Here is a 27151-nt window from a genome sequence, read left to right on the forward strand (position 1 = left end):
AATTAATCAACCGCTGGGTGACCGGGCAAGCGAAAAATAGTGAAGTGTTGGGGGAGGGGAAGTGGCTCAGAGCAGACTAGGCCAGATAGGCAAAACAGTAGACTGTACCCTTTGAGACTCCGTTTAGCAAAAACACCCAACATATTAAAGTAATAAGTCATTTTATTGCGGTGTGCTATTTTAATAATATAGGTGGGGCAACCACATGCAGGTTTTTAGCCAAAAAAAAGCGCCATTTTAGGTACATTTAATCTATACAGTAGCTATGTGGTAACAGCACACAGCCATTGAAAGCATGCAGTTCATTGAAATGTAAGCTGGTATATGTTTATAAACAGACATTTCAGCACGTCATTTAACAACAGTTGGCAGATAAACACGATATAAACTACAAGTAAATCAATTAATAACCTTGTGTTTTCAATTTTCAGGTTTAAGTTCAGTTAGCCTTCACCCCCCCCCCCCCTCTCTCTCTCTCTCTCTCTCTCTCTCTCTGCGTCTACGTCTCTCTCCCGCTCAGCGCCTGCTGCTGCTGCGGTGTCTACGTCTGAGCTCTCAGTGAATGGTGAAACTCCTCAGAGTAACTAGCCTCAGCCACAGAAACTCGGGTGTATTCCAACTTTACCGCCACTTAAGAGTGTGTCTGAGCGATTACAGCTTTGTTAGCTCACCAAATGAGTCGAGAGTGAGTCTCATATACAGCGGCGGTCGGAACTTGAAATATGACGATAAGCAAAATGGGAGGAAAGTCGTCGTTAGCTTGCTGAAGTTGGAGGTTCTCCTTGTGGAAGAGGAAGAGGTGGCGGCGGACACCACGAGTTCACTCTCACAATAAAAGGTAAGCCAGTTAAAGAGGCATGCTTTGGGCTGCCCTGCATTCAGCCTGCGTCTGTGTTTGTGTGTACGCGAAGAGGATAATGGCATTCACAAATTGGCGATTATGGTGTTGATTATGAGGTTACCGGCACACAGCTCAGTCACCCTTTGACTCCACACGTGTGTTGAAATTCTGCTTGTGTCTTTTGATTTTCTCCCTTTCGGTTGTCCAAACGGCCTACTTTCTGAGACTGTTTTTAACACTCTTGTTAAAGCATTCAAGGCAGAGAAGCTGTGGACTGCTCTTCAAAACACAATAAGTTTTAGAGGTGGTCACATTTTGGACAATTATTAAGATATGTCCAATTTGCCCAAATAGCACAATAGAAAACCTACACCACATTAAGTTTCACCAGTGCAGTTTAAGTCTTTTTGTTCAAGCTTAATATGTTTACATACATACATATTTACATTGCCATTCAGACTTAGGACGTGCATGCACAAGTGGGGTGAATACATCCGACTGTACTAGACAGTGCCAGTTCATAGTACTCTATTACTACAATGTGAAGCTGTTTCCTGACTCTTTGTAACCTTTAAAGCACAACAGAGGCACCAATGTATCAAAAGAAACCTAGTTAAATGAGAAGCTTGTGATGTTTTTATGTTAACATTTTCACCAAACACTTAAAGGGAAATGGAAACACTTTTCAAACTGCTTTCCATGCGCCAATATTACCATGTATTTATCTAGTCTATTTCCAATGTAAACGATCGAGATACGCGAATTTACTTTTTGAAATACGTGCCTAATGACCATGGGCGCTTCCATTGCTCCGGGACTTTTCCAGTGACGTCACTGACTGGGTACGGCTTCCTGGGCCAAAGCTCAATAACAAACAACATGGCGAGCAATGCACCAGTAGTTTACATTACAAGAAAACGGTCGTCGTCAGGAGTTTATTGTATTGCCCCAGGCTGCACAAATGGATTTTATACAAAGAAGGAAGAAGTACATTTCCATAGACTGCCACTAAAGGATGAGAAGCTGCTCAAAGTCCAGTCTGGATGCCTGGTTCAATACAAAACATTGGATTTGAAGCCAGGATCTGTTCCCACAATATTCGATTTCTCAACGTATGCAGTCGGGAACACCGACCGTCCCAGCACGTCGGCCGCGCAAGACAATGACCGTGTCAACAAACGTGAAGTTCGAGCCACCAAACGAGTTGCTTCAGCTGCCGAGAGAGAGGTACATATTGCAGCACTACCAGATTACTAGCTCACACATGTATTTACTGACACAGTGTGACCTTATTAATTAACGCAATCGCGTCCAAACTAAATGGTAGCTATTATTATGACGCACAATAGAGAATTGGGGGTGTTCTATAGCTCAACTAATTAAACTGGCATACACACGCTCATCTGTCGAAAACAGCCCTAAAAAGGCTAGTATTGCTATTGATGGATGGTATTGCAGGACCCAGAGCGCACGGAGCACAGAGCGGACAGCAGATAACGGAATTGCAGTTTTATTGTTTATAGATTATCAGAACATTTCAAAGGGGACACAGCCCCATTGGATATTAACCTATGGATTAACTACATCATCGTTTTTATCGTTGTAATGCCATTGAAGACCAGTTTAGACCAGACAATGAGGAAGGTAAGCCGTTAGCCTGGCGTATGTTAGTACCTAGCGCCACTTGTTTTGATGTACGTTTTTGTGGATAACCTTGTGTCTCCTTGCGATCATAAACGATGTGTTGGATGTGCGGCTAGGATAAGTAATAAGGGAGCTAGGAGTGATTTTCGGTGCAGTCATAGGTTAGCATTTTTCGCTCGGGGCTAATTCAGAGGCTCACTGTTAGCATTGTGTTTTTTTAATTTTTTTATTCCGGATCGTATGCCACTCTATTCGACCGAATCGGTTCATAAGCATAGGCCATGGGATGCCTGGTAACTGTAGATGCTTCCACATCAATGTCATCTCCCGACGAATAGTCAAATTCATCGTTCAAAACGTCGATCTCATTGCAAAATTCCTCCATCGCTGCCATATCTGCTACGTTGTGTTGACTTCTGGTGGAGCGAAAACACAGCCAGTGACGTCACCATTTGGGACTCCCCTAATGGCGGCGGCCTGGTCCCGGAATTCCCCACCCGGCCGGCGGATAATTAATTTTCTTTTGGCGAGTAATATCATATACAATAAATATTACGATCAATATCCATTGTAAAATGAATAAACTACCGGAATATTATAACTGTAATTGGTGTTTCCTTTCCCCTTTAATAAAAAAGTATTGTGACCTATAAAGTCTTATATTTTCCAAATAGTTGTTCTTACTTCTTTGAATTATGGGATACACCATGTACAGACACATGTCTTATCTAGCTTCTAATAATCAAAGTATTTGTATCTCCATTAAAGCAACACAGGAGAAGGATTCAGATGAACATAACTGCTAAAGCACACTGCAGTTTGAACCTTCTTCTACTTTAATGGCCCAAATAATTGATGCCTTAGTGATGCCCCCATTTTCATTGACCTAGTGGCTGGTGTATGTTCACACTAACTGATGTCAGAAGGAGGAATTTGAACAAAGAAGTTGCATTGATGTGAACCTCTGCAATGAGACACACTGACTGTCTGTGACTACATCCGACTATATGGCTGTCACCGTTTTTTGGTCATAAGCTGTATGACACTTTCTAATCTTCACTAATTTCCTCACCAGAAAGATGCCTCAACTGATGTTAAAAAAAAGGCTATATTGAAAGATAAATTGTTATAATAAATCTTAACTTAACCCACTTAACCTCTTCCCACATTTTGTTTTGAAAATGATTATGATGTTTTCTTTGTTGACATCATAACCTAACAGATGACTTCAGGTTAGGTGTCTTGTTACTCTTGTTACTGTGAGGCCGATCCAAATCACAAACAGCCTAACTTAAATTCAATATTTTTTATATCTATCTATCAATCTAACCCTCCGATGCATTTAGTTTCAGACTATTTGGGGTCAATACTATTTTCTACATTTTGCCAGCATAGTTACATGCTTTAGCTCAGAGCCCCCCCCTGGAGTACTGGGACTGTCCTGTTGCACAGTCACAATGTGTTGTTAGAGTTTGGTTAAATATATCCAACATTTTTGATAAACAGTGACTGTCCTATCATGAAGATACTGCAACGTCTGTCTTACTTATTATGGCTTTCACTCATTTAGCAAAAGCTGGGGTTAAAGACACACATTTGTGGATTTTATGTGATTTTGTTAATATTTTCTTTTATTTAAATTGTGAACCAGTTTGCGGCTTTCATACCAGCGCTTTTCCCTTTCTAGCTCCGAGCTAGAGCTTTTCTGGTTCTCTGCTCCCGCTCTGTTCACACCGCCCAGAGCCCGACTGGTGCTGCCGCTGCTGCGTCATGACGTCACCGTTTACATCGCTGATTTGCTCCCCAACGGCATTACGGCGCTCACAACAACAACGGGGAACAGCGTCGGGTTGATGATCGTGTTGCTTTTAATCACACGAAGCCAGATTAAATTAAATAACGACATCTCCAACCTTATACTTTTCTCCAGAGTGCCGCGGTTCATTGTTTATTTATTAATGTGTTTCTGCGGCATTTACCGACCGCTGCAGTGTTGGCTGCTCTTCCACGGGAGTTTATTCTCCCGTTAGCTCCCGGTTAGCTCACACTGCAGCGGCCGCTCTAAAGTATTCACTGTCCGACTCACACAAGCAGCTGATACATAGCCCCAGTTCCCCTTAGCCTAAGTGAATGTGTGTCAGTCTAAATTGACGCTGTTTGGTATCACAACGCTGTTATGAAAGTTTCTCTGGTATAACATGGGTGATGTTAGCATAGCAACCGAAGCTAAACTGACTACTTGCTATTGCTATCCTATTGTGGCATGAACCGTTTTCTACCGGCGTATTTTTATTATGATTCTACTTGTGATAGTCGGACACGACAATCTGTGCAGCCCGTGTATTGATTCCATCCGATAGCTGCTATAATACAAAACAGAACGTCTGCCTCTCCACATCACAATGATCAATAACAGTGAACGGATGGTCAAAGTAAGGTCCAAATAAACAGAATCACACGAAGCCTGGTTAGTGTTGCCTGACTTTATAAAGTGTGTTTATAAGCACTACTGCTTGTAGGCAGGCATGACAGTCGACCCATGTTCAGGGGAGGTGGGTTTAGTTTCCTGCACGCCTCGACGTAAGAGAGACGTAAGCGACGCCACCTCTTAGCTCCGAAGCTCTTGCCTCTATACCGACAATTTTTTGGAGCTGAAAGTGAACCGGATTCCGGAGCTAAGAGGCGGCGCCGCTGCAGTGTGAACAGGAAAAACCGGCACTTTTCAGGCTTCAGCTCCGAGCCGGAGCTGAAAACGCGTTGTTGTGAAAGGGGCAAACCAGTTGTGTCACCAAAGTCCAGCACTCGCAGTCAACCCTAATTGCAGTGGTTACAGGTTTAGTGCCACCTATTTAAAGAACAATAGGAGTTTTATTATGTCCTAATTGCATGTTTCGCACCACTTTTATCATAGGCCTACCACATAACCTTTTCATTTATTATTCAATATGTCACGCCCCGTCTACACTACAGGCATCGAAAAATGCTTTCAACGCTTCGCCCATTCACTTGAATGGGGTGACGTAGTTGATTTTGAATCTTCGCCGAACTGCATTGTGGGGAGCATGGCTTTGCAAGCATCACGAGCATCTATCGGCATCAAAAGTTGAACAATGTTCAACTTTTGAGGCTCGATGCTTGGCATCAGCCAATCAAATCCCGCGTATGCAAATCTGACAGTACAAGGGCTAGCCAATCAAACCGCGTGTATGCTGGGAGAGACTACGCAGGTCATTTCCTCATATTCAAAAAAATGGAGCGGAATCACCCGGTGCTGTATGATCAGTCTCTGTTGTGTTCATCTACCGGGATACAAACCGGAGGAGCCAGGCATGGAGGGAGGTGGCAGACAGTGGATGAAACTGGTAGGTTTTCGCCTGTTTGGGGATTTTATATCCAGTTTACTTCGTTTTAACATTGCTATTGCTTTGTATGCCGGGGGCGGGCGGGAGATTCCTGATTGGTTGTTGGTCGCCTTGGGCGCGAGAAATCGCCAAGCCTCAGACACGCCCAGCTTCAAGATTTTTTGATGCCTGTAGTGTAGACGGGCCGTCAGTGTCTAAAGTCATTCATACATTTTGTTCTCAATGGCTTTTATTGACCCTTTTTTATTTGGTTTTTCAGAAGAAGGACACAGTTACCTTTGCACTGAGCGACTGTGGACATAAATTGATAATGCTGCTGTCCCCAGGTTATTGTCTGTCTGCCTCCTGTTCAGGGACAGCATTTGAGATGATTGTCTTTGGTTTTCAATGCTGTATGGTCTGACAAAAGAGGATTGCCTTCCTTATGTGAAGAATCATAATTCATTTACCCATTGGCTTGTAGTCACATCATTCTTTTCAATGTTATTATTACAATGGGTTTTTTACACTGAGGCCACAGAAGGGATGCCTGCAAAGCCAGAATACATTTGTGTTGGACTGTTCAGAACAGAAATGTATCCTCTGCTCATAAGTATGGCAAGGACGTCCTTGTCCCTGAAAAAGCCATGTCGGCCTTGTGGTGCTGCAAAGCTCTGTATCGGGCTGTCCAAACATCTCTGTACTGTAGCAGTATTTATTTATGATTGGCCATGGGGGGAGGTGAGCCTTTCTCTCCCTCCAAAAGAGTCTTGCAGTGTGCATGGGCGACCAGCCAAGTGGCACTCTAGTGGTTACTCTGAAATAATGCCCCAACAAGTTCTGCTAGTTCAAGGCTATAGTTATTCATTTGGATTTAGGGTGGCTCAGATAGCCGTGTGAACTTGTATCCATTGTGTCTTGACTGTCTTTGTGTGTATTATAATTAAAACAAGTATGAGGAAGCCAGATGTATTTAAGGGTGTTTAAATGTTCTGCTGTTTGCGGTTGATTTGTAATCCGTAATGTTTGAACCCATCATAGCTTAAGATTCATTTTTCTTCTTTAAAGACTAGCCTAATTTTAGCGGTACATCACATTCACTTTTCAGCATCTCTCCTAATGTGATTTAAAAATATTGACAACAAGCAATGTTTGAAAGGTTATGATTTATGTTTATATCATTCTCATTTTTAACCACTTTTTCATGAGGAAGGGGTTTGAAGCACTATCACGCCAGCTGGATGAGTGTTACGGAAGTTGTGCAAGCAATTGCATGCCAGAGTGAAAAAACGTCTTTACTTGAGCCAAGATGTGTGTGTTTTCATCCCCTTACTGATTCAGCAATGTAAGCTTATCTTTTGTAGACGGTGTAGCAATAAAGTAAGTAAGAAAAGAGAAGCGTATCCTTACAAGCGGAACAGTGTCTGAGAAATATCACTGTTACAGGAATTGAATTTGTATCATTTAGTTCTGATGATTCATGTCCATACAAGCCAAGAAGGTTCTCCTACTCCATTGTCTATGGATAAAAGATGAATGGGCTGTACTTTCCAACATAGCATACATTTTGCAGCTTGTATACTATGTGGGAAAATGACTATCGGCAACATTGAGTGCAAATATCAAGGATTCAGCATCTCTTGTGGCCATCTCTCTTTCACAGATGCGTGTTTCTGGTCTAACTAGCTGCCAAGTTGTTTTGCTGCATGTCAACTTAATAAGTATTACAATTAGTGATACATTATTGAAATTGAAAGCCAGATATGTTGGTAGACCACCCGAGAGCAGAAACAGTGGTTTCGTTCAACTGCATGAGTAGTTAGTTATCTTTCTTTAAATTAGATCATGCAATGTTTTAAACTAATAGTAGTTACCGAACCATTCATTGGTCCCGCACTTGCATGGAAGTCTGTAAATGTCTTTATAAAAGGCAGATTTCAGTTTTTACTGATTTGTGAATAGCTTTGACCGGGCAGGCTTTGGTAGGTTTGTTGTTGCATGAAACTGAAACACGGATTTGAACACAATTTTACTGAAACGAAACGACCACCCGTAAGATGTCAGTGAAAGTGTTGTGTTTGCTGCTGCTGCAGTGCCGCATGGTGTGTAACTTCCTACTCCTTGTAGTGTGTCTCCGGTTCTTTCAATAGCCTACCTGTAACAAATGCCTGGCATAACCTTTGGGGAAATGTTCTACATGCACCTTATTCCTTTAAATCATATCTATATTTCTATAGGTAATCTTTACTGGTTCCCTGTGAAATATTACAAAGTCCGTTTTTATTGCAGAAGCTTAATGGTGTATTTATTACCTCCCAGCAAGACAGTTTTTTCTGGCCCAGTGTCTTTGTGAGATATGTACTTTATTTAAAAAGCATCTGCTATTGGTATTTCATGATATCAATAGCTTTGTGTATTATCATACCAAATACTCGTATAGCTAAACACAATTGTATACATTTTCTAAAGTAACAGTCTCACCAGAGTTGTGTGCAATCTTAAGTATCTTTATTTACAAGGTTATAAAAACATATATTCCTCATTCGCAGTCAATGGCTAAGTATAGGATAGACACACAGAGGACACACACGCACGCACGCACGCACTACACAGGGCTGTGTGTAGTATCAGTGCCATGTGTGTGTAAACTCTAGGTAGGGAAACATTGCGGGGGCAGCTTAGAATGGAGATCAGTGTTTTGGTTGTCTTTCTTGTTTGTTTGACCCTAATGTCAGATGGAGAGAAAGCTCAAGGAGAGTGGGGGGTGGGGGGTATTTAGGGTGGCATGAGCAGCTGTTGACAGAGAAGCAAGATATTCTCGTCACCATAGCAACACTTGTATTGCCCACACTGTCGTCTCTCTATTGCTCGAAGAAAGAAAAATTGCCTGGCTGAGGCCTCTGTGCTGACTATTACAAACTCAAGGGCACTGCTTGTTATTACTGAATAAATGTAGGCTAAACTTCTTGGTTTTTTTCTAAGTGCTTTGTGGAAGACTAACTGTTTGTCCCTTAAAGAATACTTTCAGTTCCAGTCAGCGGTCCAGACAAAGGTGGCATGAACAATAAGTCCAGACTGCTAAATGTTCTCTGTTATAGAGTTTGTTATTTTGATAACGTGCAAATCGTTTGATCTTTATTTTAGACGCAGTACGCAGGAGCTTTTACAAAATAAAAGTCCAAAGCAGACACTGGCCTAGATTTGAAGACACCTCATTCTACAAACTAGTCATTTTGAATAGCATTGCATTTGTTTAAGCTACACAAAAGGTATTGTGTTTAGTTCTTCTTTAGTGTCCTTTTCAGGTTATAAAAGTGCAACAACAATCCTTCCTTTACTAATTGTTATCTTCACTTACAGTTATATGAAACCAGGGCATAGTATATGGTTGTTATTTATTGTTTAAGTATGAAGCAACAAATGATATGTAGAAAGTCTATGAAGCCTGTTATTCTACGTTATTCTTTCAAAGAGTTTCAGTAATGCCTCATTCACACCAACGGTGTTTCAGGGCCAGTTCGGAGCTTGAGCTTGAAAAGCACCGGGTTTTCCTCTTCACACCGCAGCGGAGCAGCCTCTTGGCTCCGGAATCCGGTTCGTTTCAAGCACCAAAAAATTGTCCGGCCAGAGCAAAAGCACCACATAGGCGGGGGCAGGGGCAGAGACCATGGCAGAGACCATGGCAGAGACCATGGCAGAGACAATGGCAGAGACAGATCAACTCCTGAACAACAACAAAAAGCCCGCGTTTTATCCAGTTTGTACACAACGATGGAGAAACTTAACAAGAGTTTCAGAGTTTCTGCCATAGACTGTAAAGGTTTCTGCTCATGGTGAAGCAACGTGTCTGCGTGTTAAGGTGGAACCTGAGCATTCACGTTGATCACCTCTCATTATAACTCATTATAAAACTATAAATATTAAACTTTACTTCACGTGTTCATTTGAGAACAGCTGTTGCATACCTGGGTGAAGGTTACAGTTCATTTAAATGAAAGATACAACGTTACTCCACACTCATGGTTCAGTCCACCTTAAGAAATAAGACCGACCTCGGAAGCAGTTGTGTTTTAAAAAAACCTTTATTGACACGAGTACACTTTTTTATAAGAATATAACTACACCACAGAAATGACTCCGGAAAAGCTGCAGATAGAGCCATAAGAAATGAATGCAACTGATTTCATCCGTGCGGTTTGGCTTTATGAAGCAGGCGCGCAAACGGTTACGTCATGACGCAAATGATGACGCAACAACGCATTACCAGTCGGACTCTGGGCGGTGTGAAAAGAGCCAGAGCTAAACCGAAGAACTGGTTCTGAACCTGAAAAGCTCTAGCACGGAGCTTGAACCGGAGTTGCGTTGGTGTGAATGAGGTATGAAGGAGATTCTGTATGTGTGCTGCAGTGAGCATCAAAAGAGCTTTGTGTGTCCCACGATCTCCTCCGCACAACATATTTACTCGCCGCTCGCCTCCACACAGCCATATACACATGCATGCCCTGCAGCGCCCGGTTCCCTGTGTGCTTACATGCACATATGAAACCAGGTTATTTTCAGAAACCACAAAATCGAATTGTTTTCAATGTTCTGCAAAAAACAGATTACTGTAAAAGCTGGCTTTACATGTTGCAGTGCTATATCTTTTTTCACCAAGATTTACATATTAAAGACTAAACGATAGGAGATTATGTTAAAGCAAGATGTATTAATAATCTAGGAAACATTTTAAATCCTTTTGTTGCTGCATTGGTTTGAAAATGTGGAATTAGAAAGAAATGTAAATATGAAACCTCTGAAGCATGTTCCACATTTCTGCTGGAGGCTGCATTAGATTCTAACACACACCCAAATATTATAACCAATGTTGCAACATCCGGTTATGTTGCATTGTGGATAATGTAGGCATCAAGCTCTGAAAAGGACAAAGAAATCCAACAATGGTTTGAGAGTGGTGTAATGCTTTTAGCAAGGCCACTACTACTTGGTATTATGAACATAAATATCTCTTAGTTAAACAGGTAATTGCAAGGATTTGCGTGGTTTGGCTATTCTGCTACAGGTACAGTTACAGGATCAAATACTGTTCAGGGAGACGGGTTGGAATTCTAATTTTAACTGAAATACTCTTCACCTCCTTTTACCTTTTCATATATGTAATCATTACAGGTTTCCTTTGTGGGTGTATTGCCCAGATCAATAGGAAATAACCCAAGCCGTTCTCTTCTTTGAACAATGCATGGCTGCTGATTTCCTTTGTTTCTACAGATAATAATAATAAATGACACCAATGGGCAAATGGGAGTTGTCATTTTTATTTGATGCTAATGGCTCCGGTGCTGAGGGTGGATCGTAGGTCCTGACGCTCCACATTAGAAACCATTATGATGAATTCTTTCAATGATCTTTGCTGTCTGTCACCATCCCCCATTCCCCAGTAAGGAGAACACTTGAGGGTAGTGCCTGTAATGTGCAATACAAGAGAAGACTACACATAACACCCACATTTCTGCAGATCTATATAGGTGTATTTCAAAGATGTCTTATTTGTGTGAGGATCATGGCATTGGGGGTGTGTTTGCAGTATCAGTGGCTATAACCCTGATGACCCTTTTCATTGTTAACTGCTGAAAGACCCAGTTGATTAGGCCGACTGGTTCCAAGGGTGCCAAGCCCTACGTGTGTGTGTGTTTGCATGGAGAGCCAGCAGTTTTAATGTCGACCAATCACCTCAGCAGGTACATTCACAAATGACATCTCCTTCTTTACTCAAAGGAGTGCTAATCGGTGGGTAGATTATGTGGGTTGAATGAGAACCTGCAGACTGTTGTCTCTCATGGCGTGGGAGAAGTGTTTCCCCTGGAGACCAAGGGCTCCCCTCCCCCACCATTGGCCGACCTACATTGGCTGTCGCTAAGTGACTCATTGAGAGAGGCAAAGAATAATGCACAAATGGTTGTTGTGATTACCTGTGCAGGAATCATTATTATTATTCATTCCACCATCCCCCCACTCTGATTCCCCTCCCCCATTATATCTCCCTCACTCCCCTCTCCCCCTCAAGTCTACAGCCCAACCAGAAGCTTCAAAGGCGGGTTTTACTCAGCAGAGCTGTTCAAGAGAAAATGGCTGCTGTTTCCAGGTCTTGTTTGCACATCTGTCAGGAGGTGACTGTTCAGGAGAAAATGGGGTCCATGGTATGCCGCTTTTCAACATCATTCTGTGTTAAAACCCGCATGTGAAGCAGACGGCTTGTGTAGCTCATTGCTCCAGTATTTGTGTATTCAAATGTTTATGTTCAGAAAGCATTTTTTTGTTCTCAGCGATGGATGGATAATTTCACACGATGTTACAGATTTTAAAAGGTTGTTCAAGGAGTTATTTGCAGTGGCATATTTTGTGTAACCAGGAATGCTGAGATAAAAAAAAAAGGGTTTATCAATCAACCCATTTACTATTTATTTATGTACTCGACATGATCTCTCTTCCAGCTGAACATCCACATCTATCATCACAACCGCACATCAACAAAATTAGTGCATATTCATTCCATTACCTTAGACACTACTTCCTTAAAAAAAATCTTGATGATATCAAAGACACATTTGCCAATGTCTGCTTGGATTTTACACACACATGGAAAATACATTTATTGCTATTTTACAAATTAATATTGGTCTTTATTCCATCTAGTATGGTAATGACAAGCGATACATTTATGTTTTTAAAATGTCTTAATTAGTTGCACGTCTGTTGTGACTTTTTTCACTCGTAGTATTTTCAGATATTTGATCTTACACAGGCTTTTGTTTACTTTCTGGGCTTGTCATGCTTTATTTCAAATGGCTCATACAGTTAGCCAAATAAATTGTGTTTATCAAACAATTCTCATTATCATTCTGCTACACAGGGTTACAAAAGATGGCAGTTTTAACTTAGTCCATTGAGCTGAAACAGAACAGTGGTGCATTCCTGAAGTGCACTTCTAAAGTTTGCCACAGGAGTAATGTCAAATGAGTCAAATGAACAGCACTAGAGCCACAAAGCACCACCTATGGATACGGCAACACAATGGTATTGTTTACATTGTAAAGTAATTGACCAACATTGCCGTAAACATCCTAAAGTTGACCCTAATGATCGAGCTGACCACAGCGGGGGTTCTCATCATTGACCCATTCAGGTTTCCATTGCTCCGTTTCCTTTCTGTTGTGTTCTGGTTTGGTCTCCTGTATGCATTTGGAAAGTTTGACATGCTTTCAAACTAATGTTACTCAACTACAATGCAGTGGTGAAGCCTAAATGAAAATAACGATGCTATAGGGAATAGTTTTTTCAGGATTTCCAACAAAACACATGGTACCCGAGTAACTGTTTTTCTACTTAAGAGTTGTGGTCTTTGTTTCCGGTTTTATAAATGAGTCAGCAACAGTATTTCGTCACACCAAGAACAGTTGTTCATGTCCTCTTGTTGTCAGTACTGAGTGATTGACAAGTCTAATCTGCTAGCTTAACGGTGGGGTAGGTAAGTTTGAGAAACCGGCTCGAGATACACTTTTTGTTATATTCCATGGAATGCTCTTAACATCCAGATAGCAATGAATATCTTAAGTGCTTTGACAAAAAATCCATAAAAAAATGTCATCTGTGGAAGCTGTAGTACTGTAAAAAGTAAGACCAATCCGTTTAGCCGGCCCGGCTAAACAGATTGGTCGTGCTTTTTACAGTACTACGTACAGGATTGCCGCCCTATCTGTCAGCCTTCCATCTCATGCACGCACAAATGTATCTCGTGACGTGCCCTCATTGGGCGTGCCGTAATTGGGCGTGCATCGCGCGTTCATGTGTGTTGGAGGAGGGCTCTGTAAGGAAATCTGAAGGAAGGGGCGGATTCTTTTCGGCTGTGTACTTTCACATTTTAGTGCACTCGAGCCGGTTTCTGAAACTTACCTACCCCACCTTTAAGGAAAGATATTTTACAACTGTGCAAGGAATGTCAAGGGAGAAACTTCTTTCATCAGGATCTTGTTGTACAAAAAGTTTAGAGGGATACAAAGGGATAACAGAAGCAGAAAAACAGATGTATTTGTAATGCATGCGCTTGGCCAATTTCAGTCAGAACTTAGTAGCAAACAAACTAGTCTGGGAAACAAGATGTGGGCGTTGTTTTAAATGTTTTGGGGCGTTTTTCCAAATTTAAGTATGAATCAATATCAACATATTTGACTGTTACAGCTGTAGTGCTGGGAAGATAGTCAATGTCCAAAAGCTTGATGGCCATGTTAAATTAAAACATCCCTAATTGATACACTGATGGGATTGAATTAGGAAACAGGATCCCTGTCAATAAACAAACTAAATAATTCCCATATGCAGTTAGAGAAGTTGAAGAGTAAACCGGAACATCTAGTTAGACAGAACGGGCTGATGCATACACAATAGAGATGCAAGATATTGGTTTTTTGAAACCGATACTGATAACTTCCTGCTTCTCAAGACCGATACGATAACAAAAAAAAAATTACGCCACTAATTATTTTAACGCATGTGTATTTTTTTTCCTTGGCCGCCCCGTAGTTTCAAAGCGCATCGAGTTTAAAATACCATCTACAAGCTGATGCTGACAGCCCCGCTCCTGCTGCCCGCTTGCAGCAGACCACACCTCCACGCTCACCGGCAGGCATCGACTGGCCATCGGGAGGACCGGGAGGGTGTGTGTATGTGTGGCGCGCGCGAGCGAGAGACCTTACGTGCATTGTTGTTGTTAGCATCTGGTGCTAGCTAGCTGCGCTAACGGATAGAAGGAGCTGTTTAAATGAAAACAGAGGAGCGACATTTCGCCACAACTGCACCGAGCACTTGACTTTATGCAGGAAGCCAGACAGTGTGACATTGTACGAAAAGTCAGCACACTCAGCACGGATGTATGAACATGATTGCAGCTTCCAAGCAGCTCCGGTTCGAGCATATACCTTGAGTTGCACATAGCTCCAACGCGCGCACGCACACACACACACACACACACTTTGTATTGTATTATTGTCTTCGTACGCTTTTAACACACCATCGTAGCGATGGCGATGTTTCAGGTGACTGATCAGGTTCGAAGTATTAGGGAGCGCTGGATTTGTGAAGAACTCCCCTCTTCCTAAACCACTAATACCACAGTACTGGCAAAACGGGAGGAGCCGAGTGAAAAACAAGCGCCCCTCATCCCAATCCACCCACACCGCAGTATATATATATTTTTTTTTTCCCAAAAAATATATTGTATATTATCGGGGCTATTAATACTGGTATCGGGTTTATTGGGATGACGTCATAATTCCTAATATCGGACCCTAATACACAATATACGTATCAGTACGAAAATCAGTTGTAAGTCCTTAACTTCTTCAAGCTTGAATGCAATTCGGCAAAACTCAGCACAACGATACTCCTCCTGCACCTGGGTGTCTGGACCTCTGCTGTAAGACACAGAATTCTACTTTTTAAAAGCCGCAATATCACCTCACTACTATAACCATATGCAAGGATGAACGGCTGTATATTTGATAATCAATATTGTCATTCTTTGACATGGTGGACATGTTCTTGGATTACCAATGTTTTTGTAGCCTTTGAAATAAGTGTTTTTCCTTGTGTGATGTTTTTTTCTCAAAGGCACCATATCTTCAGGCTCTGACTCCACTTATCACTACAGTGGATAAACCTCAGAGCCGTTGTAGAGGTTAGCATTTAGTCCGGTTTCCCGGAAGCCTCATTGTTTGGTCAAAGGAGGCTCGGATGCCCAGGGAGTTGTGTAATGGATGGTGGCATCAAGGGCCCATCTGATAGAGGGATTATTGCTGCGGCCCCGCACCAGTGGGACCTGAGCCCCTCCAGGCTGCCTGTTAATTACGTTTCCAGTTGTTTGCTATGTAGCTGTGGCCGCTCTGAAAACAGCGGCGCCTTGCTTTGATGTGGCTAGTCGTACATGTAGGCTGAAATAAACACGGTAGCTGTGGTCAAATGGGGGCACAGTGGCTTTTGTTGACAAGCTACAATGTTGTTGTGCTGAAGAGAACGTCAAGCGTTTACTTTGCAACAGTGATATGAACCCAGTATTGTTTTACTTTGATTAACATTTTTGTTCTGCTATTTTTTGAAGTCTCAGGATTATTATTTTCCGCTCCTCTTGTTACCTCAATCTTCCCTATGGAGTCTTGTATATCTATGAGCTGGCCCCTGCCTTGTTTGTCTTTTGCATGAGAATTCATATGCATGCCATACACAGCCGTGCATGCGCCAACAAAGGGAGTGAAGAAGAAGAAGACGGCTACCTAGAAAACAGGGAGGGAACAATACCGGACTTCAAATGTAAAATCATCTAAGCAAATGTTTTTATGAGGAAGGAAATATGCGTTAGTTTGACATCAAGCTTCTGAATTAATTTAAGTGAGAACAACAAATGTAAACATAACGATTGTTTTATGTGGAACTCCGCAGGGCACCTTTTTAATAGCTCTTTTTGTATTCAAAGTGTATATTCATTTCATGGCTGCAGCAGTTACAGGGGTTGTTCTAATTCCAGCCCATAGCACGTCCGCTGTGGTTGGTACAATAAAGCAGGCTCCATCTGAAAGAATATACCAAGGTGAAAGTGAATAATTCATGTTGAGTAACATGTTCATCCCCTCTGGCTGTATGCCTACTGGTAATTGGGACAACACCATTCTCTGTCTTGTTTTGCTCGATCTCTCCTGTTGCTATGCTACCGAAGGGAACTTGAGTGGGCCCGGAAAGTGTTTGCATTGAAAGTTGGACAGCCGTGGCGTCTTCATACCTGACACTACCAGCCCTCTAGGTGTCTTTGTACTCTCAGCACAATGTCTGCCATCTCCCAGTGAGAGAGCAGGAAAGAGTAGTATCGTTTTTATATATTTGTATACTTGCCGTGACTCATTCTCAACTTGCCGTTTTGTTTTGTTAACAATCTTTCCTAACCATATTCTGCGCACAGAGAATTACCTCTCTTCGTTTGTAGGCTACTGTACATTTGTTTGTGTTTACACTGTGTGCATGAATGTATGAACAATGTGGCTCCAGCTTCATTCAACCTACTCTTGTAAAGCATATGCGTGAGCCGTTGGGGAAATGATGAGCTCTACAACAGTATTCTTACATTTTTTTATCAGCCGGAAGACAAAAACAAGATGGAATTAAAAATGTAATTGCTTTCTGTCTCCTTGGCTTCCTTCAGTTTTGAGACAATCTCAATTGAAATGTTGGCACAAGCTCTGTTAGGCAGCACTATTTGTTGAAGTGAAGGTCATGCTTGCTGCTATGAATAATTTGCCTCTTGCTCTCTTCTGTAATTCACTAGATGGGAAGTAGACAGGCATTTCATATCCTTACTGCTTTATCAGGACTCTTTCTATCTGGATGGTTGGCCGGGTCACCAATGGGAAGCACCATACAGCTCTCAGGGAAAGCCAAATGGATAAATACACTCCTATTAGGCCAGAGAAGAGAGGTTGGAAATGCATACATTCAGAACTAGACAGATGTGACCCAGCCATTGACATGGTAATGGGAAGGAATCATGAATTAAGGGTACAGGACTAGGCAGGCACTAACTCAGTGGGCACAGTGTTGGCTCATGTCCGCACCACTAAACAAGGATCACTGCAGATTTGGGCAGTGTGCAGAATTTGTATCTAATTTCATTGCAGTGTGATATAGATAGCATTATCTTCGGAATGTCATATGCAAGAGCACGTATCTAAATATAATTTCCACTCCCATTTTTTTTCTGTCTATTTTCCAGGAGTGAGCCCAGCCTTCCAACGTAGCTCCTCCCTCTCACTGGGCTAAGATGAGTATTACCAGTGACGAGGTGAACTTCTTGGTCTACAGATACCTCCAAGAGTCAGGTTTGTCTCAAACTGGAACTGTTGTATGCGAACATTAAATGGGCCATTATTATAGGCACATCGTATTTGGTCAATGTATAGAAAGCACATTCATCCTGCTCTTAATCCCAGGCTACTATATTCACTGTTGTGCAGGATCAAACTTGAAAATACTTTTCCTCAGCATATAGTGGGTGTAAATAGACTGACCATTCAGCCCCTGTAATATGAACACCTTGTTGTGCACTGAATATTGCCTTGCTCCTTCCATGGCAACAATCTCTTCATGCTTCAATATTATTTTGAACAATGCATCAAATCTATTACTTCTGAAGGCATCCGACAGAATACAAACTGGTTTCCCTGAGAGATCAGCATTGCTATAGACATGCCCTAAAAACCTCTCAAATGTCATACTTGTTGTTTGTTGTATCTGTTTACTTTAGTTTTGGATCACACAAGACGTTTCCTTGAATATTTGTGTTGTGTTTTTGAACATCTTGTGCTTGGCACTCTCCCATAAATGAATGTGAATGGTGTTTTGTTGTCAGGTTTCTCACATTCAGCATTCACCTTTGGCATCGAGAGCCACATCAGCCAGTCCAACATCAATGGAACGCTAGTGCCCCCTGCAGCCCTCATCTCCATCCTGCAGAAAGGGCTTCAGTACGTGGAGGCAGAGATCAGCATCAATGAGGTGAGGGCAGGGACCTGCTGTCTCTAACTCCCACAGAGGTTTTCTTTTTGCTTAATGATACAAAGACACACTTAGATCCCTCTGACAACAAACTAGATATAACTGCCAATGATTATAACATTTACTAGGGATGCACGATATTGGTTTTTTGAAACCGATACCGATAACTTCCTGCTTCTCAAGACCGATACCGATAACCGATAATAATATAATATATATATATATTAAATGTGCCTGTACACCTTTTTTGCACACCTGGTGGTAAAAAAAAGACTATTAGTGAGCAAATGACATGAGCATTACTACTATGAACAAAACAAAGCCAAGAACAGTTTTGACTCTTCAAAGTGACTATATTTATTTTCCCAAATAAAGTTCTTGCCTTTTTCAAAAGCCTCGTCGATACGTAAAAGCCTTTGCAGCTGGCTTTGGATTCGCCGCTAGTTTAGCAGCGCAGGCGTCTTCGTACGCTTTTAACACACCATCGTAGCGATGGCGATGTTTCAGGTGACTAATCAGGTTGGAAGTATTATAGCTCGTTGCCTTTTTCCCTCCTCGTGGAACTTCTGCATTGCATTTGTTAATACAAATAGCAAGCGAACTATCTAACTCTGAAACTTTGAAATAGTCCCACCCTACCGACGACATGTTTGTTTACTGCCCTGGCTTCACGGCCGCACACCATTTACGTCACAGCCAGGCATGAGTTAGGGAGCGCTGGATTTGTGAAAAACTCCCCTCTTCCTAAACCACTAATACCACAGTACTGGCAAAACGGGAGGAGCCGAGTGAAAAACAAGCGCCCCTCATCCCAATCCACCCACACCGCAGTATTTTTTCTTTTTTTTTACCCAAAAAATATATTGTATATTATCGGGGCTATTAATACTTTTATCGGGTTTATCGGGATGACGTCATAATTCCTAATATCGGACCGATAATTATCGTGCACCACTAACATTTACCCTTCTACTATATATAACACTGAAGTCAGCATACTATCACTGTTCACCTCTATAATCGGTTATTATAAGGAATCATGACTCTATAAAAGTCATTTGTTAAACAACATAGCTTAATGATGTGTTAATAAGTCTTAATGTCCCAATAGGATGGTACGGTGTTTGATGGTCGGCCAATCGAGTCGCTGTCGCTCATCGACGCGGTGATGCCAGACGCGGTGCAGACGCGGCAGCAGGCCTTCCGCGAGAAGTTGTCCCAGCAGCAGGGCGCCTGTGACATCGCTGCCTCCACCTCCGGGAACCAGAACAACGCCCCAAAGAACGGAGAAAACACGTTCAATGGGGAGGAGAATGGCACGCACAACATGAGTATGTTGAATCCTTTATACAGAAGTGTCCCAGTTACCTTGAATTAGGAACTCAAAATAGTTATTTGATCAAATGGTACTCAAGAACAAATATAAACAAGTAGATTCATTATGAGCTCTTTAGCAATATAAGTAAAAAAAAAAATCTCCAAAAATCTAAAAAAGCTTCTTGAAAAAATGGGTAAAAGTACGACTTATTAAATGTGCTTGTTTCTGCACAACATTGTTATTAATAATCTATACATTTAATTTCTTTAGTTTTCATTTTCACTTCTAGTAATGCTTATTTTTGAATTTGAAGTGAACACACAAGGACTACATTAATGTTTAAAACACAATGTTTCAACCGCACCAGGATATAAATCTGGATTTGGAACATTTTCAAAGACATTGCTGGCAACAGTTCCTCTGCCTGTACTCTGTTTTTTGGCTCAGTGCTGTCATAAGAAAGCATCCAAGTAGCTGCATTATTAATCAGAGCAAATATCCGTTTTTTTACTTCGGATAATATTTCTAAAATAAGGCAAAACTTTACACATGGAAAGAAAGACAGTCAAGTGGTTTTCACAGATTTCGATATAATTAGCAGCTGCTAAGCTTCCTCTGAGTGAAACCAGAGAGGTGTAGATTAGGTGGAGCTCTAGACAAGAGGAGGAAGAGGAGAAGAAGTTTGTGTCAGCACTTCCCCTAAGAGTGTAATCTGAAGGTGTTGATGACAACAGGAAGAGTAAGGTGTCACTGTCTCTCAGGCTTTTAGATGATCTGAAAGCGTTCAAATATCCTCAAAAGCTGCATCCTCCACTGTGACGGTGTTCTCATTATACTGTGTAAACGGCACACTCCAAGTGGGTCAGTATTCTCAGACGGAGATAAATAAAAATAGCACTGGCATATACCAGCAGAAACCCATTATTGATTTCCTTTGATATCTCCCTGTTACTTAAAGCTATCCCTCCACCTCCTGAAGCATCCATTAGCGCTACATTTATCAGCATTTTATTTATAGCTTGCTGACAAGTGTGTACCGATCTGTGTTTGCAAGCATGTGTTGATGCATACTGTGTGTGTGTCTGTGCTCTCTCATCTCAGATAACCACAATGAGGCCATGGAGATGGATCTAAATGTGGAGATACCATCCAGTAACGCCACAGTGCTGCGAGGCCACGAGTCTGAGGTGTTCATCTGCGCCTGGAACCCCGTCAGCGATCTGCTGGCCTCAGGGTGAGTCCCTGTCTGCGCCGATTCCAATCATAATGCTACTCAATGAGTCGTATTATATTATGTGCATGCCTTGGCTTTTATCCTGTGAGATATACGGCCTCATCAGATCCATCGCTGACAGCTTGTATTTCAACCATCTTTTGACCCTCTCCTGCCGCGTTGGTATTCAGCTCGGGGGATTCCACGGCCAGGATCTGGAACCTGAACGAGAACAATAACTCCAACTCCACCCAGCTGGTGCTGCGCCACTGTATCCGAGAAGGTGGCCAGGATGTCCCCAGCAACAAAGACGTCACCTCACTGGACTGGAATGTAGGTTCCTGATCATCCATCTTCTTTTTCTTTCACCATGTGTCGAACAGCTGAAGACAGTTAACTAACAATTCTGACATCTTTCCATCCCGCAGAGCGACGGGACTCTCCTGGCGACGGGCTCCTACGACGGATTTGCCAGGATATGGACAAAGGATGGTATGTCCTCCATTACAGCACGGTGTCGTCTCTCGGTCATTAGGTCTATGCCATTGTTATCGAGAATAATGCTACCTCTGTGACAATTTTTTGAAGGATCATTTCTAAAAGAAATGGATATGGCTCTAATCCATTAGGAAATCTGGCAAGCACCTTGGGACAGCACAAAGGGCCAATATTTGCACTCAAGTGGAACAAGAAGGGGAACTCGATTCTCAGCGCTGGTGTAGATAAGGTATTTCGTAATGGTCCACAAGATTTGTGTCTTAATAATAATATCCTCATGTGTTATTCTTTCTTTAACAGTGCGAGCCTTGAAATGGACTGTTTGATCAAGAGCCAGAGTGTAAATCTGTAACATATCATTTTTCTGGTATTCATAAACCACAGAGCAAACTGCAGTGTTATGAGTAAATCTTCGGTGCACTATAAACTAGTGTTGTCACGATACCAACATTTTGGTTTCGATACCGATACCAAGTCAAGAATTGCGATTCCGATTATTTTTCGATACTTTTCTTTTATTATTTTCATGATCAATACAATTGTAGTTTATCTGTTAAGTGTTTCTTACAACATGGTCTCTTCTTTATACTTGAGTTTATGTGATTTCTTTGATAGTTAACTTTATATTTTATTAACATGTAGTAGTACAGTAATATAAATAATGATTGACTAAATGTACATTGCAGATGTTAGCCACATTGGTAAGTTAGCTAAAAAGATAGCCATATTAGACGGTTATCATTGCCATTAATTGCCTCGTCAAACTACTAAAACGATCGTTTGTCACAAAATAAATTACACTTGTTTGACTTAGATTTGAGGGCTTGAGCATGATGTAATTATGTTATCTATCACATTCGCTAACCTGTCTGTCTCTGGATGCCGGTCGGCGAGGTGCTTAGCCAAGTTTGATGTGTTGGCTCCCTTGGTTTGCAGGGATCTAAACCATTTCTCACAGACAGGCCTCGTGGTGTCCGTAGGCTTGCTCTCACTGTCAGAGATATAGCTATAGTTTTTGTCAACAAGCCGAGGCGCAGCGGCAGTTGCACTCCCACTTGCAGCCATGCTTCTCCTTTTCTCACATGCTCTGGCAGCTAGCGCGTGCACGAGAGAGGGGAGGGATTAAAACAGAGCTTTCTCACCAGAGTACTTTTCCCCGTCATTCTTAAAGTACCGATACTAATGAAACGGAGGAATCGTAACGTTTTTAAAGGCAGGGTATCGCGGTACCTTTCAAGTATCGGTACACCGTGCAACACTACTATAAACTCAGCATATAGAGCCCAGAAACGATTACCGTAGATGTATTTTACATACGTTATTAGATATTTCACATGCAGCATGTAACCATATACACATGAACAAAAAAACATTATTTATGCAAGATTTATGCGCTACACTGACATGAAAAGCGTATATGCATATTAATAACTGTTGGTAAATATGTCATGCCCTGGTAGTTCTCAAGTAAACGTTTTATATTTTATATTTTATATTTGATATTCTTACTGATGGTGCATTCATAAAGGTTGCATTTGTGGTTTGTGACGCTCAATTCCATTTTACAGACGACAATCATTTGGGACGCACACACAGGCGAAGCAAAGCAGCAGTTCCCTTTCCACTCCGGTAAGCAAGTTCACCATGTATCAACACTTTGGGAAAAATGATCATTGCAGAACAAGATGCAACATGTTTGCCGCTCTGTTGTGATTGTATAATAAACCTTTGTTCCAAATACTCCCCAGCCCCCGCCCTGGATGTGGACTGGCAGAACAACACCACCTTCGCCTCCTGCAGCACGGACATGTGCATCCACGTGTGCCGCCTCGGCAGCGACCGGCCCCTCAAGACCTTCCAGGGCCACACGGTGAGCAACGCTTCCTCCGTGGCTCTTCTGACCTCACACCATGATAAGATACAGGCTGCTAACACATTGTTGTGTTTTACAGAATGAAGTTAATGCCATTAAGTGGGACCCATCAGGTATGCTGCTTGCCTCCTGCTCAGACGACATGACCTTAAAGGTGAGTCCTCAGTCTTTAGAGCTTCAAGGCAACAAACCTCAAAGGTGATTCCATTCACACTTTGCTGTTCCCCTCACACACAGATTTGGAGTATGAAGCAGGACGCCTGTGTCCACGACCTCCAGGCTCACAGTAAGGAGATCTACACCATCAAGTGGAGCCCCACGGGCCCCGGCACCAGCAACCCCAACTCCAACATCATGCTCGCCAGGTGGGTCACACATAGCTCACGTTCAGCACCGCGAAGAGCAATCGGGTTCCTAATAATTCAAGGAAAGTCCAAGTTTGTGTGCCCAGAACAAGCTGTGTGTACATGTGTGGGAAGGGGACACTTGTCATAGCCTGACATTCAGAAGAAACCGTGTTCCCAGTGCTATTTACTGTCAGTGGCCGACAGCTCAACACCATGACCCAGATCTGCATGCATGTGGAAATGTTCCAGTTCAAATACCACAGGAATTTACAGCCCTTACTGACAACCCCGCATACCTTTCTGTAATCCGCTCTGTCATAAAACTGCCATTGTTGCCCCCGCTCGGAAGGAACCTGATGATCTTAAGTAAATGGCAACGTTGAACAGTACGTGTGCAATACATTTTTAATTGACTTCACTTTTGCTCCCTCCATAATATCTTTCTGATTTCCCTTTCATTTGTTGCCAAAGGCTCCCATAGGAGATTAGCCCTGTCTATTTATACCTGGGTGAAGAAGATGTGTTAATTGAAATCCTCCTTATATTATCATCGTTTTGTTTAACAGTGTCTCAGTCATATTCACACGATCTTTTTTGTGTAGTTTTTTCCCTTAAAGGAGCATTTATTAATTGTTTCCAAGATGTTTTCTGTTGCTGTTTCACTTGTTGGCTTTTTGAACTCGCTGAGCACAAAACTGATGCTAACGAAAACACAAATGATGAGAATTTGTAGCGTCTTCCTTACTAAATAACTGCCCTTTTTGTATTAATTTATGAGCTTTTTGGCTTCATTCACCGCTTCAAAAATCTATTAAAATATTGAATGCTATTTAAAGTCCTTGTGCAGGCACTAAAGAAACAAATTCCTTTGAACTTCATTTTTATGACAAATATTGTTTTCTAAATCAGTGATCTTCCACACCCACAGTGCCTCTTTCGACTCGACAGTGCGACTATGGGATGTGGAGCGGGGGGTTTGTATTCACACGCTCACCAAGCACCAGGAGCCCGTGTACAGCGTGGCCTTCAGCCCCGACGGCCAGCACCTGGCCAGCGGCTCCTTCGATAAGTGTGTCCACATCTGGAACACCATGGTAAGGGTCTCAAACAGCACAGTGGGGGGGGGGGGGGGAATTCATTGTGAGGATTCATCTTTAAGGAACGGTCATTAATACGTTTGCCCTCTTGTTTCAGTCTGGCGCCTTGGTGCACAGCTACAGGGGGACTGGAGGTATTTTCGAGGTGTGTTGGAACAGCACCGGGGACAAAGTTGGTGGCAGCGCGTCCGACGGCTCGGTAAGCCCCGCCCACTGGGACGATGATTATGTGATTTACTACTATTAGCTGTTTTTTCTTAAATGTATACGGAAGAGGTTAAGGGCCACATGGAACAAGAAAAAGTCAGAATTCCGACTTTTTTCTTTTTTTTCACATCCACATTGTTTAACTTGGTTTGGTGCCTGCAAATTAAATTGTCTGAAAACACACATTTATAGTACTAAAAGTTATAAAAAAGGAATGTTCAAATGTGTTATTAATGCTCCCTAATCTTTGCTCTCTAGGTATGTGTTCTTGATCTCCGAAAATAGCTGTCTTGAGACTCTGTTGATGAATCCTGGAATGTGCAGCGGATTGCCTTCTCCTGACGTCAGCAACAAACCCTCTGTGCTCAGTTAGAGCTGTGAGGTGGAGCGAAGCCCCTCGTAGGAGTTAAACCATATGACTGCAGAAGCCTCTGAGGAAACGACACCAACTGACGTCAGCGCACCTTAAAGTTTGTTGATGTGTGTTTTTATGATATGCCCATTGGAAACATAATGGAGGCAGGTTAAGAGATCCCGAAGACGGGATGGATTCCAACTCCCTGGGTGCATCCGTGTTTTAACAGGTTTCTAATGAGAACGTGCTGCCGTCCCTCCGGGCCTCGTGTCCAGCTGTTATCGGGGTGTAGGGTGGAAACGCAAAGATGAGTTTTATATAAAGAGAAAAAGTGTTAATGCGACATGTGTTTGGCAACAAATTAGGAAAGAACGGTTATGGTTTGAGATTTCCTCTGAGCAAATGTTACCTCATGTCCAAACTAACGAACTGTGGACGTGATCAAACTGATGCACTGGTGTTGTGGACAGTGTGCTTTACTTCTTCTCAGTGGGGAATAGTTTGTTTCAAGAGCACTTCTTGCTTTTTCCCCACAGATGGACTTTTGAAAGTCAAAATTGAATGTGCCGCTACAAGGTAGTTCTCAGCTCACATCTAACATCGGGTCAACAAAAGGAAAACCTGCCGAGAAAAAGTCCTAACCTCCTAAAGTGACCTGAGATTAGAAAAAGTCATTTTCTGGACAAGTGTGGTTTACAAAGAGAATGTTCTCCCTTTTTGGATGTAAATTAAAGAATGTAAAGATATGTAAATTAGATTAATACACACTTATATACTGTGTATATATGTTTATATACAGTACACTTTATTGCCATCCTGTAGGGGCTCATTAGCTGTCACACCTTGCTGATAATGCTTGGCAAGACCTCTTTTTAAATGAAGTGCATGTGTCATCAGCTTCTTTTAATACAGTCTTTTTCAATCATATCCAATGCCTCATGTTGTTTTGTTTTTCGGTGAGTCTCAAACAGCGTTGACACAGATGTGTTAAGCAGCTTTGCTTTCCACTATTGATCCCTGAAAGCCATCCTTACCAGCATTCAGGCAATTATCAGCTCAGCAATATGAGAGAAGAGTAATCAGTCTCCTGACTTTGTGTTATAGGTGGAACAGGACATCATAAGAACAATGCTAATGGTATAATGCAGACCTGAGGAGGAAACAAGTACAGCTACATTTAGCATTACCATGGTTTCTCTTTGGCACTTCCCTCTGAACAATCTACTGAAAATCAGAGCACATTTTGACCAGAAGGTGGAGGTCAAGCGAAAGTCCTGCTGCCGTTAAGAAAGAAAAAAAAGCTTATGTTAAGTCCCGCCACATACCGCTGGCTGGTCAGATTTGAAATGCGCAGTAAGTGTTGCTGACAGGGATCTCATGGAAAATATAGTAACTTCAAACCAACCTGCCACCACTTTGATTTGCCTTTTCCTGGACCCTTTCCCTTTCAGTCAATGTCTGCTAGAGCAATGTCAAGTGCACTTTTTGTAATGGTGAATACTGCAAATCTTCAGGTTTTGCTGAAAGTTGAAGGGCCAATGTTTTATTTTTCTCTTTTTTTAATGTCAAAATTGGATGTTGATGGGTGGTTCATTGTTTTCTGTACTTTTTCATTTGCTGAGAGCCATTATTGTCTGTGTCAGACTGAGAATCGAGCTGTGGGATGGTGGCCGTTGTTGGCATGCTGAGGAGCCCGGTTTGGAATAAGTGCTGTGACGGCTTCTATCTCTCTCACCCTGGTCCGGGGTGCAGTCACCCGTTTCAAAGACAAAACGTTGAATTCATTCAGTGTCTCAAATAAATCACTCTATTTTGATATCAGAAAC

At 42.1% G+C, this 27151-nt stretch overlaps 1 protein-coding gene across 1 annotated transcript; it reads left to right on the forward strand.

The window, feature by feature from the left end:
• The first annotated feature begins 497 nt into the window (after positions 1-497).
• On the forward strand, positions 498-27150 carry tbl1x (transducin beta like 1 X-linked). Its single transcript, XM_034109516.2, has 15 exons — positions 498-838; positions 17636-17741; positions 18272-18417; positions 19529-19748; positions 20837-20969; positions 21140-21281; positions 21377-21440; positions 21578-21675; positions 23015-23075; positions 23195-23316; positions 23399-23473; positions 23557-23684; positions 24595-24760; positions 24861-24962; positions 25229-27150. The coding sequence occupies exons 2-15, from the start codon at positions 17684-17686 to the stop codon at positions 25253-25255; spliced, it is 1542 nt and encodes a 513-aa protein (XP_033965407.1). The 5' UTR covers positions 498-838; positions 17636-17683; the 3' UTR covers positions 25256-27150.
• The last annotated feature ends 1 nt before the right edge of the window (position 27151 follows it).

Source organism: Pseudochaenichthys georgianus, chromosome 21 (genome assembly GCF_902827115.2).
Source record: "Pseudochaenichthys georgianus chromosome 21, fPseGeo1.2, whole genome shotgun sequence".
NCBI classification, from domain to species: Eukaryota; Metazoa; Chordata; class Actinopteri; order Perciformes; family Channichthyidae; genus Pseudochaenichthys; species Pseudochaenichthys georgianus.